A 12,172-nucleotide genomic window follows, 5' to 3' on the forward strand; every position below is an offset into this window, starting at 1 on the left:
TTCATGCGCAGAAATTGTTTTCCCTCCATTGGAAATATAAATACAATTGACCAGCAACTTCTGTTTGAATCTCTTCTTGCTTCCATGGCTTGACATCATATAGCTTCTCTTCTTTAATCCTTTCTAATTGTGCAGACTCCACCTGATGCACTTCTTTTCATGTAGTCACTTTTCTGGTGAACTTAGTGATTTAAATGGCTTCTGTAATCTGCAAATTCAAATATCCAACACTAAACTCATCCACTAGACTGTAAACTCCATGAAAGCCTGGGCTATGCCTTCTAATTCATTGTATCCCCACTGCTTAGCATTGCCTAAACATTATATATATAATATATAATTAGTAAGTTATTTTCTTGGTCTCCAGGTTTTCTCAGTCAAATTCACATTAAGAGAACTCAGTCATCTCCAGTCCCATCTTCTCAATTATTTGTGCAATCCTCTAGTTATTTTCTCGTATCTACCCCCTTTTCCATTTTGTTCTGCAGTTAGTTAAACTCTCATCAACTTCCACCTGGACTATGCAAGTCTCCTGTTTTTTCCCTTACTCTATTCTCCGTGTTACATCCATACTTCAGTGACTCTTAAGGATGTAAATGCAGTGGAATCACGTAAGCACCCCACCCCTAAATTGAAATAGAATCTTTGTCGATGGAGGCTAGAAATCTGTTTTTTAAAAAGCTGACCAAAGGAGTTAAAGCACAATCAGGATTGAGAACTGCTGGTGTGTACAATTTTATTAATCTCCCTAGCGATGGCTCTGATTAGGCAATTCATAAAGTTTTAATAGCTACTTTTACTTATTTGTCTTGCTCTTACATTAGGTCCAAATTTCTCACCTTGATGTTAAAATATCTATTCTATGTCTCTATTCAAACCTTTAATGTCTTATATCCTAATGCCCCTCTTAAAGTACTTCAATCCAGGATTGGAATCATTGTCCAAGAGTCTGTTATTGGAGTTTGCTCATGCTGTTTTTCCACCTGGAATAGTTTTTCTTCCATCTTTATTTTTAGAATTCTCACCACTTTTTAAAAATATATTTTATTGATTATACCATTACAGTTGTTCTATTCCCCCCTCCATTCCCCTCCCCCTGCACACTCCCTCCCCCACCATTCTCCCCCCCTTAGTTTATAATCACGTGTCTCAAATTCTTTAGATTCTATATTTCCCCCACTATTCTTGCTCTCCCCCTATCTATTTTCTACCTACCATCTATGCTATTTTCTGTGCCTTCTCTCCCCCCTTCTCCTCCTCCCACTCCCCTGTTGCTAACCCTCCATGTGTTCTTCATTTCAATGGTTCCACTCCTGATCTAGCTGTCCTCTTGGTTTGCTTTTGTTTTAGGTGTGGTTGTTAATAACTGTGAGTTTGCTGTCCTTTCACTGTTAATATTTTTCATCTTCTTTTTCTTATATAAGTCCCTTTAGCATTTCATATAATAAGGGTTTGGTGATGATGAACTCCTTGAACTTGACCTTATCTGAGAAGCACTTTATCTGTCCTTCCATTCTAAATGAAAGTTTTGCTGGATAAAGCAATCTTGGCTGTAGGTCTTTGGATTTCATGACTTGGAATACTTCTTTCCAGCCCCTTCTTTCCTGGAAGGTCTCTTGAGAAATCTGCTGACAGTCTGATGGGAACTCCTTTGTAGGTGACTGTCCCCTTATCTCTTGCTGCTTCTAGGATTCTCTCCTTCATTTTCATCTTGGCTAATGTAATTATGATGTGCCTTGGTGTGTTCCTCCTTGGGTCCAACTTCTTTGAGACTCTCTGAGCTCCTTGGATTTCCTGGAAGTCTATTCCCTTTGCCAGATTGGGGAAGTTCTCCTTTATTATTTGTTCAAATAAGTTTTCCACTTGTTGCTCTTTTTCTTCCCCTTCTGGTACCCCTATAATCCGGATGTTGGAACATTTAAAGATGTCTTGAAGGTTCCTAAGCCTCTCCTCATTTTTTTGAATTCTCATTTCTTCATTCCTTTCTGGTCGGATGTTTCATTCTTCCTTCTGGTCCATTCCATTGATTTGAGCCCCGGTTTCCTTTCCATCGCTATTGGATTCCTGGACATCTCCCTTCATTTCAATTAGTTTAGCCTTCATATGTTCCTCTAATTTGTGACTATAATCAACCAGTTCTGTGAGCATCCTGATAAACAGTGTCTTGAATTGTGCTTCTGAGAGGCTGGCAATTTCTCGGTCATGAGTTATCGGCTCTGGGACTTTGAGTTCTTCTTGCGCCATCTTTTGGGCTATTCGTGCCTGTTCCGTAGCAGGATCGGAGCCCTAAGGTGTTCACTAGCGCAGGGCAACTAAGTTGCTGGGTTGTGACGCTGTATGTTGGGGCAGGGTCAAAGAGGGACTACGGCGTCCCGTCTGCCACCTGCCGCCGATGCCCTCACGGTGCCACAGCTGCTGACGTCACCTGGCCCACGCGTTTCGTCCCACTGCACGCGAGCGTGCCACCGCTGTCAGCCCTTGCCCCCTGGGGCCTGCGTGGTCCGTCTCACTGTGCGTGAATGTGCGACCTCGGTCAGTCTGCCCCGCACCCCAACTGGTTCTGGGCTGCCTGCGCGCCTAGGTCGGGGGACCTGTCCCGCCCGGCCCTGCTCGCTGCTGGCTCCGCCCCTCTTACCGTCCCCGTTGAAAGGTTAGATGTAGTCGGACTTCCGTATAATTCAATCTTCTGTCCTTTGGCTGTGTCTTTGTTTCTCCAAACCTTTGTTGTATTCAAACTTGGTTGTGGGAGAAGGCACAGTGTTTCCACCTATGTCTCCATCTTGGTGGAAGTCCCCTCACCAGTTTTTTAAAGTCCATTAAACACCCTTGGTGCTTTGGGCTTGCCATTACATGCATTTTACCTTATGTTCTAGTTTGCTTTTTGCTTGAGTTATGTTTATAATGAGCTGTTCCTTTTTTCCCCCTCTGAACTCCTAAACCCATGTATAGATCTCTCATCCTAAACACCCTTCCTCTCTGAGAATGTATGACACAATTCTTGGCTATTTCCCAAGTTTCTATGAAGAAAACTCTGTATCTCCTCAATTCCCATTCCACTGCAGTTTGGCTCTTATCTCTATCCCACATCAGAGCCCCTTCTTCTTTGTGCTTTCTCTACTGCTCCCACCCTCTCTACCTGTGTGGATTTACTCACTTTCATCCTTGATGTAAACTTTCCACATTTCTCTGTCATGCAGGTCACTTGCCGTGTTCTAATGATTTGTTTACAATAATCTCGACAGATTATTTTTATTGTAAACATCTGTTTCTGCAATGCTAGGCAAGTAAATGATCAGTAAATATGCTAATGGATCAGTGTGTGCAAAAGTCAATTAAGGTGCCATGCCCATTTTCTTAAATTTTGGCAGACTTGGAAGCATTTAGAAAAAATATATATAAAATGAAAAAATAGAGAAAAATATGTAACATTTAATAATACTCAATATATTTTTATTCAGAAAAATGTGATAAAGAAAATACTGAGAGAGGTATAACTCAAGCCACCGATGTCTGCCTCACACATGGGGAGATGCAGGACCAGTCCATTTGGGGAAATTGTTCCGATGATGAACTCATCAGAAGTAAGTACTTTTAAAGAAAATTGCAGTGATTTGGGGATATGACTGTGATGATATGCTCTGAGTTAATTGTACAATATAATTTTGCTGGAAACCTATAAATCAAGAGTTTTCAGAGTTTATCTGAAACTGTATTCATGAGAATTTTAAAATACAGGGCTAAAACGAGGATATAAATAATACTCTGTCAGGTTTCATTCTTTCTTTAGGAGAGAAGAATTTACATGTAAATTGTAGACTCAGTTCTCAGAGAGATTTACACACAACTTAATTCTTTCTTGATCAGTGACTAAGTGAAAGACAATTTCTAAGTGGATTATGAAAGTAAAATGATAATAACAGATCTAAAGGATAATAAGTAGGACTTTGGTAATTTGATTCTTGTCCCTTTTCTTTTAAGCCAAATGATCAAAACTTTTACTATTTGGTTTCTTTTTATTTTCTTCCTAAGATTTCTTTGTAGAATATATACAAAAGTTTTGGGATGTTTTCATTTTATTCTGGGAATTTCCAGGAATACTGGTATCTTTTGGGTGCTATTCAGAATGCTGATTTCCCATCAGGTTCTTCTCTGGAACCTAGGTTCTAGTCACTAAGTTTCCCCAGGTGGGTTCCAGATAAATTTATCATATAATGGGCTATTCTCTGTAGTACATGTCTAAGTATAAAGATCACTGCTATGCCATACCTGGAAGAACACTGTTGAAGGAAATTTCAAAATTTCAAATAAAAGCTCTCAAAGTGAATGTGTTTTATTTTAATTTTTGAACCATTTTTGGTTTTCTTATATTTTTGTCTTAGAGAATGGAATGGAAAGCAAATTAAGCTCAGAAATTAGCAAGGAACAAAATTTATATAGTTTTCTCCAAAGAGTGAAGTAAAATGCTATTTCAAGTAACACATACACATATACATGTAATATTATATATATATATATAACAGATATATTTTACTCAAATATATATTGGTAATCTATCTAAATGTTGACTCTACTGTTGTGAAACATAGTTTTGTGAGATACTGACTTATTTTATGTGATTTCCTGACAACTAGAGAGTTAGTGAGAACTAGAAAATATTTTAGAAATAATTTTATTTCGCCCTGGCTAGTGTAGCGCAGTGGATTGAGCACGGGCCTGCGAACCATACGATCGCGGTTCAATTCCCAGTCAGGGCACATGCCTGGGTTGCAGACCAGTTCCCAGCAGGGGACTCACGAGAGGCAACCATACATTGATATTTCTCTCCTTCTCTCCTTTCCTTCCCCTCTAAAGATAAATAAATAAAATATTTTTTAAAAAAGAAAATTTTATTTCTACCTTGGGGAGCATGATTGTTTCCCCTTTTTTCATAGTCACAGAATTTTAAGTATGTGTTTCGTTTAATTGATTTATTCTCTCCCCAAGGCCTATATTAAGAAAACATGAATATGTACTCTTAAGATAAAAATCAAAATGTGAGCATTATTGCATAAGGATTTGGAGAGTTTTGTTTAATATGCTAAATTTTTTGTGCTATTTGATTAAGCTTATTTTAGTTTCAGAATTCATACAATTAAAGGGAATGAATTTAAAATAAACTACTCTATGGTCAATCTAGATTAAGTGGACAGTGGTAAAAATACTGTAAATTGTATGAAATTGTGTTTTTTTTAATTGAGATAATGACGAAGCTTGTACCATGGGACACTGGAACATTTGGAAACAACTGTCTAGTTTCCTACTAATATGCATTGAAGGAATTGAGGGGAGAGGAAGAGACAGAGATCGAGAGATTGAGATTGATTACCCCACCAGAGAGGGCTGCTATGAATACTAACAGATGAATGGGCATACAAAAGATAATGGCCAATGACAATAATGTAGCTCCTGCTTGGAACATTAGCTGGCAAGAATTCCCAAATGTGTGGGTGACATCGGACTCTGAATTCTCTTAACTAATTTCATAAACTCTGTTTTGTTATTTTCCTTGTCACACATTTCCAGACAAAGGCAATTTTATTGTGTTTACAGGAATATTTGATATCTGGTTTTGATGAAATGGAAAATTTTGTATCATCTTTAAACCTGACTCAAGCCTGGATAGCATGTGAAAGTTTGATATTGCGATACCTCCTTATATTTCAACTCCCTGAATTTCTTTCTTTGGCCCTTCTCATAGTTTTCGAGCATCTCCATATACTACAGTGTTTGTCACTCTTAACTCTCCAGTTAGGGAGATGTGTGTTTTTCTCTTGATTCAACATGTAGCACATTTCTGGGGCCCAGTAAATCGTTTGTAATGACAATAGGCCCTGGAAAGAAGGCTCTGGATCAGACCTACCTGGGAGAGGAGGCAAACGTCTGTGGTGAGTCATTGTCAGATTGGCTCCCATTCCAAGAGTCCTGAGTGGCTCCCCAAGCACAGTGGAAGAGGCAGACAGCTGGCTCTCACAGGATTTTTCGTGTTCCCACTGTAGTGTGAGGTTGACTGGTTGGAGAGATCAGCAGGAAATAATTAGGCCAACTGGGGTGCGGGAACATTTGCAAATGTACAACCCACTCTTTTTCCAAGCTTCCATGGGACAGCTTAGCTGCATAAGCAAGAAATAAAGGAGAGTGACTTTGTTTAATACTTCTCTTTATCTATTCTTGAGAGTGGTTAGTGAGAGCTGACGGCTAAAATCTTTTTCTCCTGGATGCCTACTGCCTTCTTTGCTGGGCATTTAAGGCGTAGCTGTCAGTATGATGAGGCTGTTTTTACTTTTCTGAGAATAACTGAATTCTGGAAAGTCAAGGGAGTGGCTGCTTTGGAAATTGTATTCTAATTAAAGGGTGTATTCTCAGGCCTCATAAAAGAGATCCAAGCTGAGAATAAATTCCAAATTATTCTGTGAACTTTAACCCTGACCTCAGTGGACCATGGACTTGTGCCTCCCACTTAGTTCTTGCTCCACACAGAAGTTTCAGCTTTGTTTGTCTTCTGTGGTCCTTCTAGAAAACATTGCAGGTAACAGACCTGAGGTAACATGCTTTCATACCAAATTGGTTGGCTTTGAGTTGCTAATTTGCTCCAGAGAGTGCTTTCTGGAAGTTAGAAGTAAAAAAGAGGAAATCTATATGGAATCCAACATTTCAAATAAGCAGGCCACATACACAATGTGGTAAAGGAATGTACATTGTGATTCTCTTTCTTAAGAAATTTAAATTAAAAAGACAATCCTAACTACTCAAGTTTTGTTTAAAAAAGAAGAAAAACTAAATCAAGTAAATAAAGGTATAAGAACTAAAATGGAAGTTTTGTGAGGAAACTTTATAATTAGAAATTATAATTGGAAAAATTTTATTTTTCATTATGAATTATTATTCTTTTTACAGTTTACAAGGCTTTCATATTTTGAGAAAATATTTTGCTGTATAATTTAATTTCTGGAATGGGGATTAAATTTTAGAGTTTACAGGGGCATCTTGTAATGAGAATACTAGTTAGGACTTTGGCTTTTCTTGTCATATTAGCATATATGATACACTATATAATTTGAAGCTATGCCTTGTTTTAACAATCACTGCACCCCTGATTTAGTTAAATAAATGTATCAGAGAAATGATACCCTCAAGTAATATTAATTTTTCTGTTTAACCCATAATGTGTCTAAACTGATAACCAGCAATAGGCAATAATTCATATTTTAACTGGACTAGAAAAAGAACAGAAGTAACATTTTGATCTCAATCTTTGGGGAGATTTCTAAAGTAGGAAGGAGTGTGTGTGTGTCTTCCTGTGCTCTACTCATAAGACTGTCTAATATTTTCCTTTAATTTAGGTCAAATTCTACTATTCTAATTATTTCCTAGAGAGAGAGACTTCGATTTTCTGTGTTCCTTTTACTAAACTGCCTCAGGTCTCTAGCTCAGATTTTTCTGTGTCTTTCAGATTTTCCTGATAATTTTTACTACTTAATTTTATCCATAGACATGATTTTATATAAACATCTCCTAATTCAAAATGCTATTACTTAACTACAGAAATTTTTTAGCTTTCTTTTGAAATAAATTTTCCATTAAATTAAACTATTTTGTTCACCTAATTCTCTTCTTTGTGATTTTATAGAATTCCCATGATCTGAAGCAAAGTTAGAATGTTCTACTTAAATGGTAATCCCTATTCTATTGAACCCATTTATTCATTTTGAAGAGTTTTTCACTCTCATAATAGCAAGCACTTAATTGGTAATAGAATGTAGGCCCTCTCTTTAATTCACACTTGCCAATGCATCATGCTTTTTCACTCATCCTACTACTTGAAGCCTTTGTCTTGGCATCCTCTGAGTCTCCTCTCAACATCAACAGGCTCCATTATTAGAAATACTATTATTTCTTTTCCTAGCCTTTGCCGCTTACCACTCATAACTACTTAACGAATACCATTTCATCACTTGAGAGAATGCCTTCTCTATGTAAATTACTGAAAGAAAGGCAGATACTCAGGTATACAATTTATATACTTAAGACACTTTTTACTTTAAAGGTAAGAAAAGAACACTGAGAGGTTTGGATTTAAATTTTTCAGTGGATCTCATGTTTGAATGCACATTACACTCAGTGTTGTTTGATTTTCTTTAGAATTAATTTTATATGAAAGAGACCATAAAGAAGTTCCTCCAGATAAGTGCCACCCAGTAAGACTGGGAGAGGTAGCTTTTGTGTTATGTTTCTTAGGTAATCTAGTTTTTTTCCTAATATTTCATGCTCATTCATTCTGGAAGCCCATCTTGGGAGTAAGTCATGGGACTTTCATCTTGCTCAGTGTCTTTTCCTTCATTTGTCTTTCGGAAAAGTGTTGTTTTTCTATATGCTGACCAAATAATCATGTGGCTGCAGTTCAGATTCTTTCATTATTGCTATTGAAGAGGAATCTTTAACCATCAATTGTTTTAAAATCTAACTCATGATTGGGTTTCAGGGTTGGGTTGATAATCATAATCCATTTTTTATAGGCTGCCTGTATTTATCTTGTTGGTCAGAGACAGCCATTAGGCTGTGTTCTAGGATAGAGTTCAGGTTCCCTGAGGTAATTCTTCCTCAGGGTGCATTGTCTCATGCCCATCTGGGTTCCATTGCCCAGATCCTAGAGGCCAATGGAAGCCAATTGCTAGGATTCAGACCCTGTATGTCTCATGAATACTGGTATTGGACAAGTTACCTAATGTTTTTGAACTCTACTTTTTCATTTTTAGAATGGAGGTACTAATACTTTGTGATTTTTGAGGATTATACAAGAAAATTTGTATTTTGTCCTTAATTAGTACAGAAGCCAATCAGTTGGATTCTTCTCCAAGCTCGCTCCGGGTGGTTGAGGCGAGGTTGTATTGTCAGGCGTGCTAGCCGTCTCCGCAGCCGTCTCATCTTGCTTCTGGGCATGTCTGACACAGCGTTCGGGAAGCTAATGAGGGGCTTCTGCGTCTGTTGGAAAAACACAAACATGCCCTCTGCCCCATGGGAGGGGTCAGGTCCATGACGAGACCCATCTATGGGGTCTCTCCAATAAACCAATGGGTAATGTCGCACACTCGGCCCCTAACGCCGATCAGCCGCAGAGCGTCTCTCTACATCTAAAGTTAAAAAGTTAAGAGCAAATAAGGAATGTGACACTAACAGTTTAGGAGAATGAGGATCATACCATCTAGGGACTTGAACCCTGGACCCTCAGATTAAAAGTCTGATGCTCTACCGACTGAGCTATCCGGGCTGCGCTTGACCTGCTAGATCTCCCCAATCTGCTTCATCAGGGTTTGGCGGCCCCGATTGAACAGCCGCCACCTTAAAATCAGTCGCCACCTTAAGATCAGGTTCCTCATACCATGGCGACTCCCAAGTTGTTGGAGGCGGGGCAGTCGGCACTGGAGGTGCAGGGCGAGAAAGATTCTCTGCCTAACGAGTGGCTCTCAGGCTACTGCGAGTCCCACGTTCCCATTTTTCAAACTCAGAATCTCCTCTAAGGCAATCTCTCAGTAGTGTCCACAAAGAAAATGCATCAACAGGAGTTTTCTCTGGACCGTGAGCACGGTAGTGTTCACGAATACGTCCCCCTACCTTTTTCCAAATTTCCATATTGATAGTGCCTTCTTCCGGGAACCAAGGGCAAACTTGTTGAATAAAATCTACAAAACGATGTATTTGACTCTTAGAGGTAGTAATGCCTCGCCCCCTCAATAAGGAGCAAAGGACTTGTTCAAAAAGTCCCCGATCTGATGAGTGGGAAATTCCCATGATTATAAACCGCTCCCTGCTACTTTTACTTTTAACTTACCGGGCTCCCGTAGCAGCGGTCCTCTCGGGCTCCTCTATCCTCGCGATTAGGACTCTGCTGGTCCCCCCAGACCCCCTTTTTCCGGGTCCCTGTTCTTCGGGCGCCACTCTGCTGCTGCCCGCAGCAGCAAGGGTGGTTGCGAGGTGAGGCGAGGGACTTAAAAGAATGGAGAGGACCATAAGCTCTGCTGGCAAATGGCAACTTTATTCAAGGAACAGCTGTCTTATATACAAACTGTTAATGCCTAAAGCAAGACTGCAGGGAACTAGAAACAATGTTGTTTTTCAAAGTTCGTGCACTCCCTTAAGCTATCAAAAGGGCAAGAAGTTCTCATAACCATCTGGGAACATGACACCTGTGCCAGGGTCTTGTGTCCTTCAAGGCTGGGAACTAGAAGGTTAGGAAAGTGTCAAGGTACCTGCCGGCTCCAGGGACCAGAAACCAAGTTCATCCACCATTTTCACAGTGGAGAACTCTGTCCTTGATCCCCTTGTGGCCTGGCGGGCCCCCACACTCCCCAGAAATTAGCATCATTCCAGGACCATAGTAAACTTTCAGTAGACAATTTTGGATGATTGTGGTAATAAAATAAATTTCGCTCTTTCCTCCACTACTTCCTTTTATTAGCTTTTGCCACAGCGAACATGTATTCCTTGCATTTCCCACTACATGTCCAGCGTTTTCCTTCTCCCAAGCTTAACTCATGTTACTTCTCTCCCCATATCTCCAACCATATAAGAAGGCCTTCTGTGATTTCCCTCTGGAAATCACAGTGTTTTCCCATCTGGACTCACAGTGTTTACCTTCATCTCTCCTAAATAACTCATTAATTTCAAAATTATAGTGCACATTGCGATGGGTCTCTTCCCCATCACTGAACTGAAGGATCCTTAGAGGCAGGATTGACGTCTCATTCATGTCTGTAACTCTCACAGTGTATAGCCCAGGGCCATGCTCAGAGTTTGTTCCTAATACTTATATGTTAATTGTTGAATAAATGAAAATCTGTATCTTTTGACTATTTTTGGATTGTCCGTAGGAAACTGACAGCTTTGAACTGGCTAAGCTGTAATTATTTGCCTTAAAATGTGGATTGACTATCTTTGATTTTCTTAGTCTGTGGTTTGTTCATATCAAAAGATGATTTTTATTAGTAATACTAACAATGTTACTACTTAGAGTCTTTTACAATTAATGAAAATTTTCAAATTGATGATCTAACTTTGCTTATCAACAACTCTATCAGGCATGTGGGATATGAATTATCTGTAGATAAATCACACTGAACTCAGAAAAGTCCACAGCTACATAACTAATTAATACTCTGATAATCCAGAAATGAATCTCAATTCAGGGGTGGAGTAGAAGGAAATACATTGAATTTGTGTTGTTTATGGTCTTCTACAGATTGCATTAAAATCAAAGGGGAGGTGACAATTTTCCCAAATTATTACCTAATTTAAAGACAAACATTCAAAGGCAAGGTATAGCTGTATCATTAAGAGTGGTAGAATGACAATAATTTCCAAATACACTTCCCTAGTTGGAGATTATTGTTATTCTACCACTCTTAATGCTGTGGCTATACCTTGTCTCTGTGTTGGGTGAGAAAAACTTGGGAAAATTATAATATACTGTACTCCTTCAGAATTTCATCTTTATTGTGAGAAATTCAAGACAATTCCTGGTCTTAATAATTTTTTTTTTTTTTTTTTAGTTTTTGGGACCATTTACTCATTGCTTCCGTGAGAAATTGGTCTCATTGCAAGACAGAGAATCTTAGCATCTGCTGTTCTTTTGTGGTACATTTAAGTTTTATGATGTTGGAAAAACACTATTATAATTTGTTCTTTTAGCCTCATTAAATAGCACAATGAGATTGGAGGCACAATGAAAGGATTTAAAATCTAAAACTTGATGTAGCTATAGGAATTATTTTATTATATTAGGATTTTGATATATAAACCAAAATCAAGGTTTATGTTACATATGAGTCGATTTTTTTAAAATAGAAATCATTTTGCTTGTTCTCCGAAGAAATACATGTCTGCTTCTCTCATATGCTTTGACACTCTGTCTAGAATTGGAGTAACCTATCCCTTTTGGGTAAAAATCTCTGGAATAAGGAGCTTTCCTTCCAATCAAGTGTTTGTAGATATGTTGGAAAGAATATTTCACTAACTGTTATAGCTACAATTTGTTCTTGGGTAAAACAAAGTCTCTTATAATAGAGATACAGTTTACCTAATAAGAGTCATATTAATAAGTAAAAATATCAGCTTTTTGATTAATATATGAATTCGTATG

General features: G+C 38.5%; 1 protein-coding gene across 3 annotated transcripts in view; it reads left to right on the top strand.

Moving 5' to 3' along the window:
- The window catches only part of MDFIC (MyoD family inhibitor domain containing), a 107,410-nt gene that overhangs the window by 16,958 nt on the left and 78,280 nt on the right, over positions 1-12,172 (top strand). For 2 of the 3 annotated variants that reach the window (XM_037056896.1, XM_037056897.1), the window contains exon 3: positions 3,459-3,581. The exons of the other annotated variant lie outside the window; for it this stretch is intronic. In XM_037056896.1, the coding sequence (XP_036912791.1) occupies positions 3,459-3,581 (123 nt within the window). The remainder of the gene's footprint in view (positions 1-3,458; positions 3,582-12,172) is intronic. 3 annotated transcript variants of the gene reach the window in all.

This window comes from Sturnira hondurensis, unplaced genomic scaffold, assembly GCF_014824575.4.
Source record: "Sturnira hondurensis isolate 20B ecotype Veracruz unplaced genomic scaffold, ASM1482457v3 Scaffold0009223, whole genome shotgun sequence".
Taxonomy (NCBI): Eukaryota; Metazoa; Chordata; class Mammalia; order Chiroptera; family Phyllostomidae; genus Sturnira; species Sturnira hondurensis.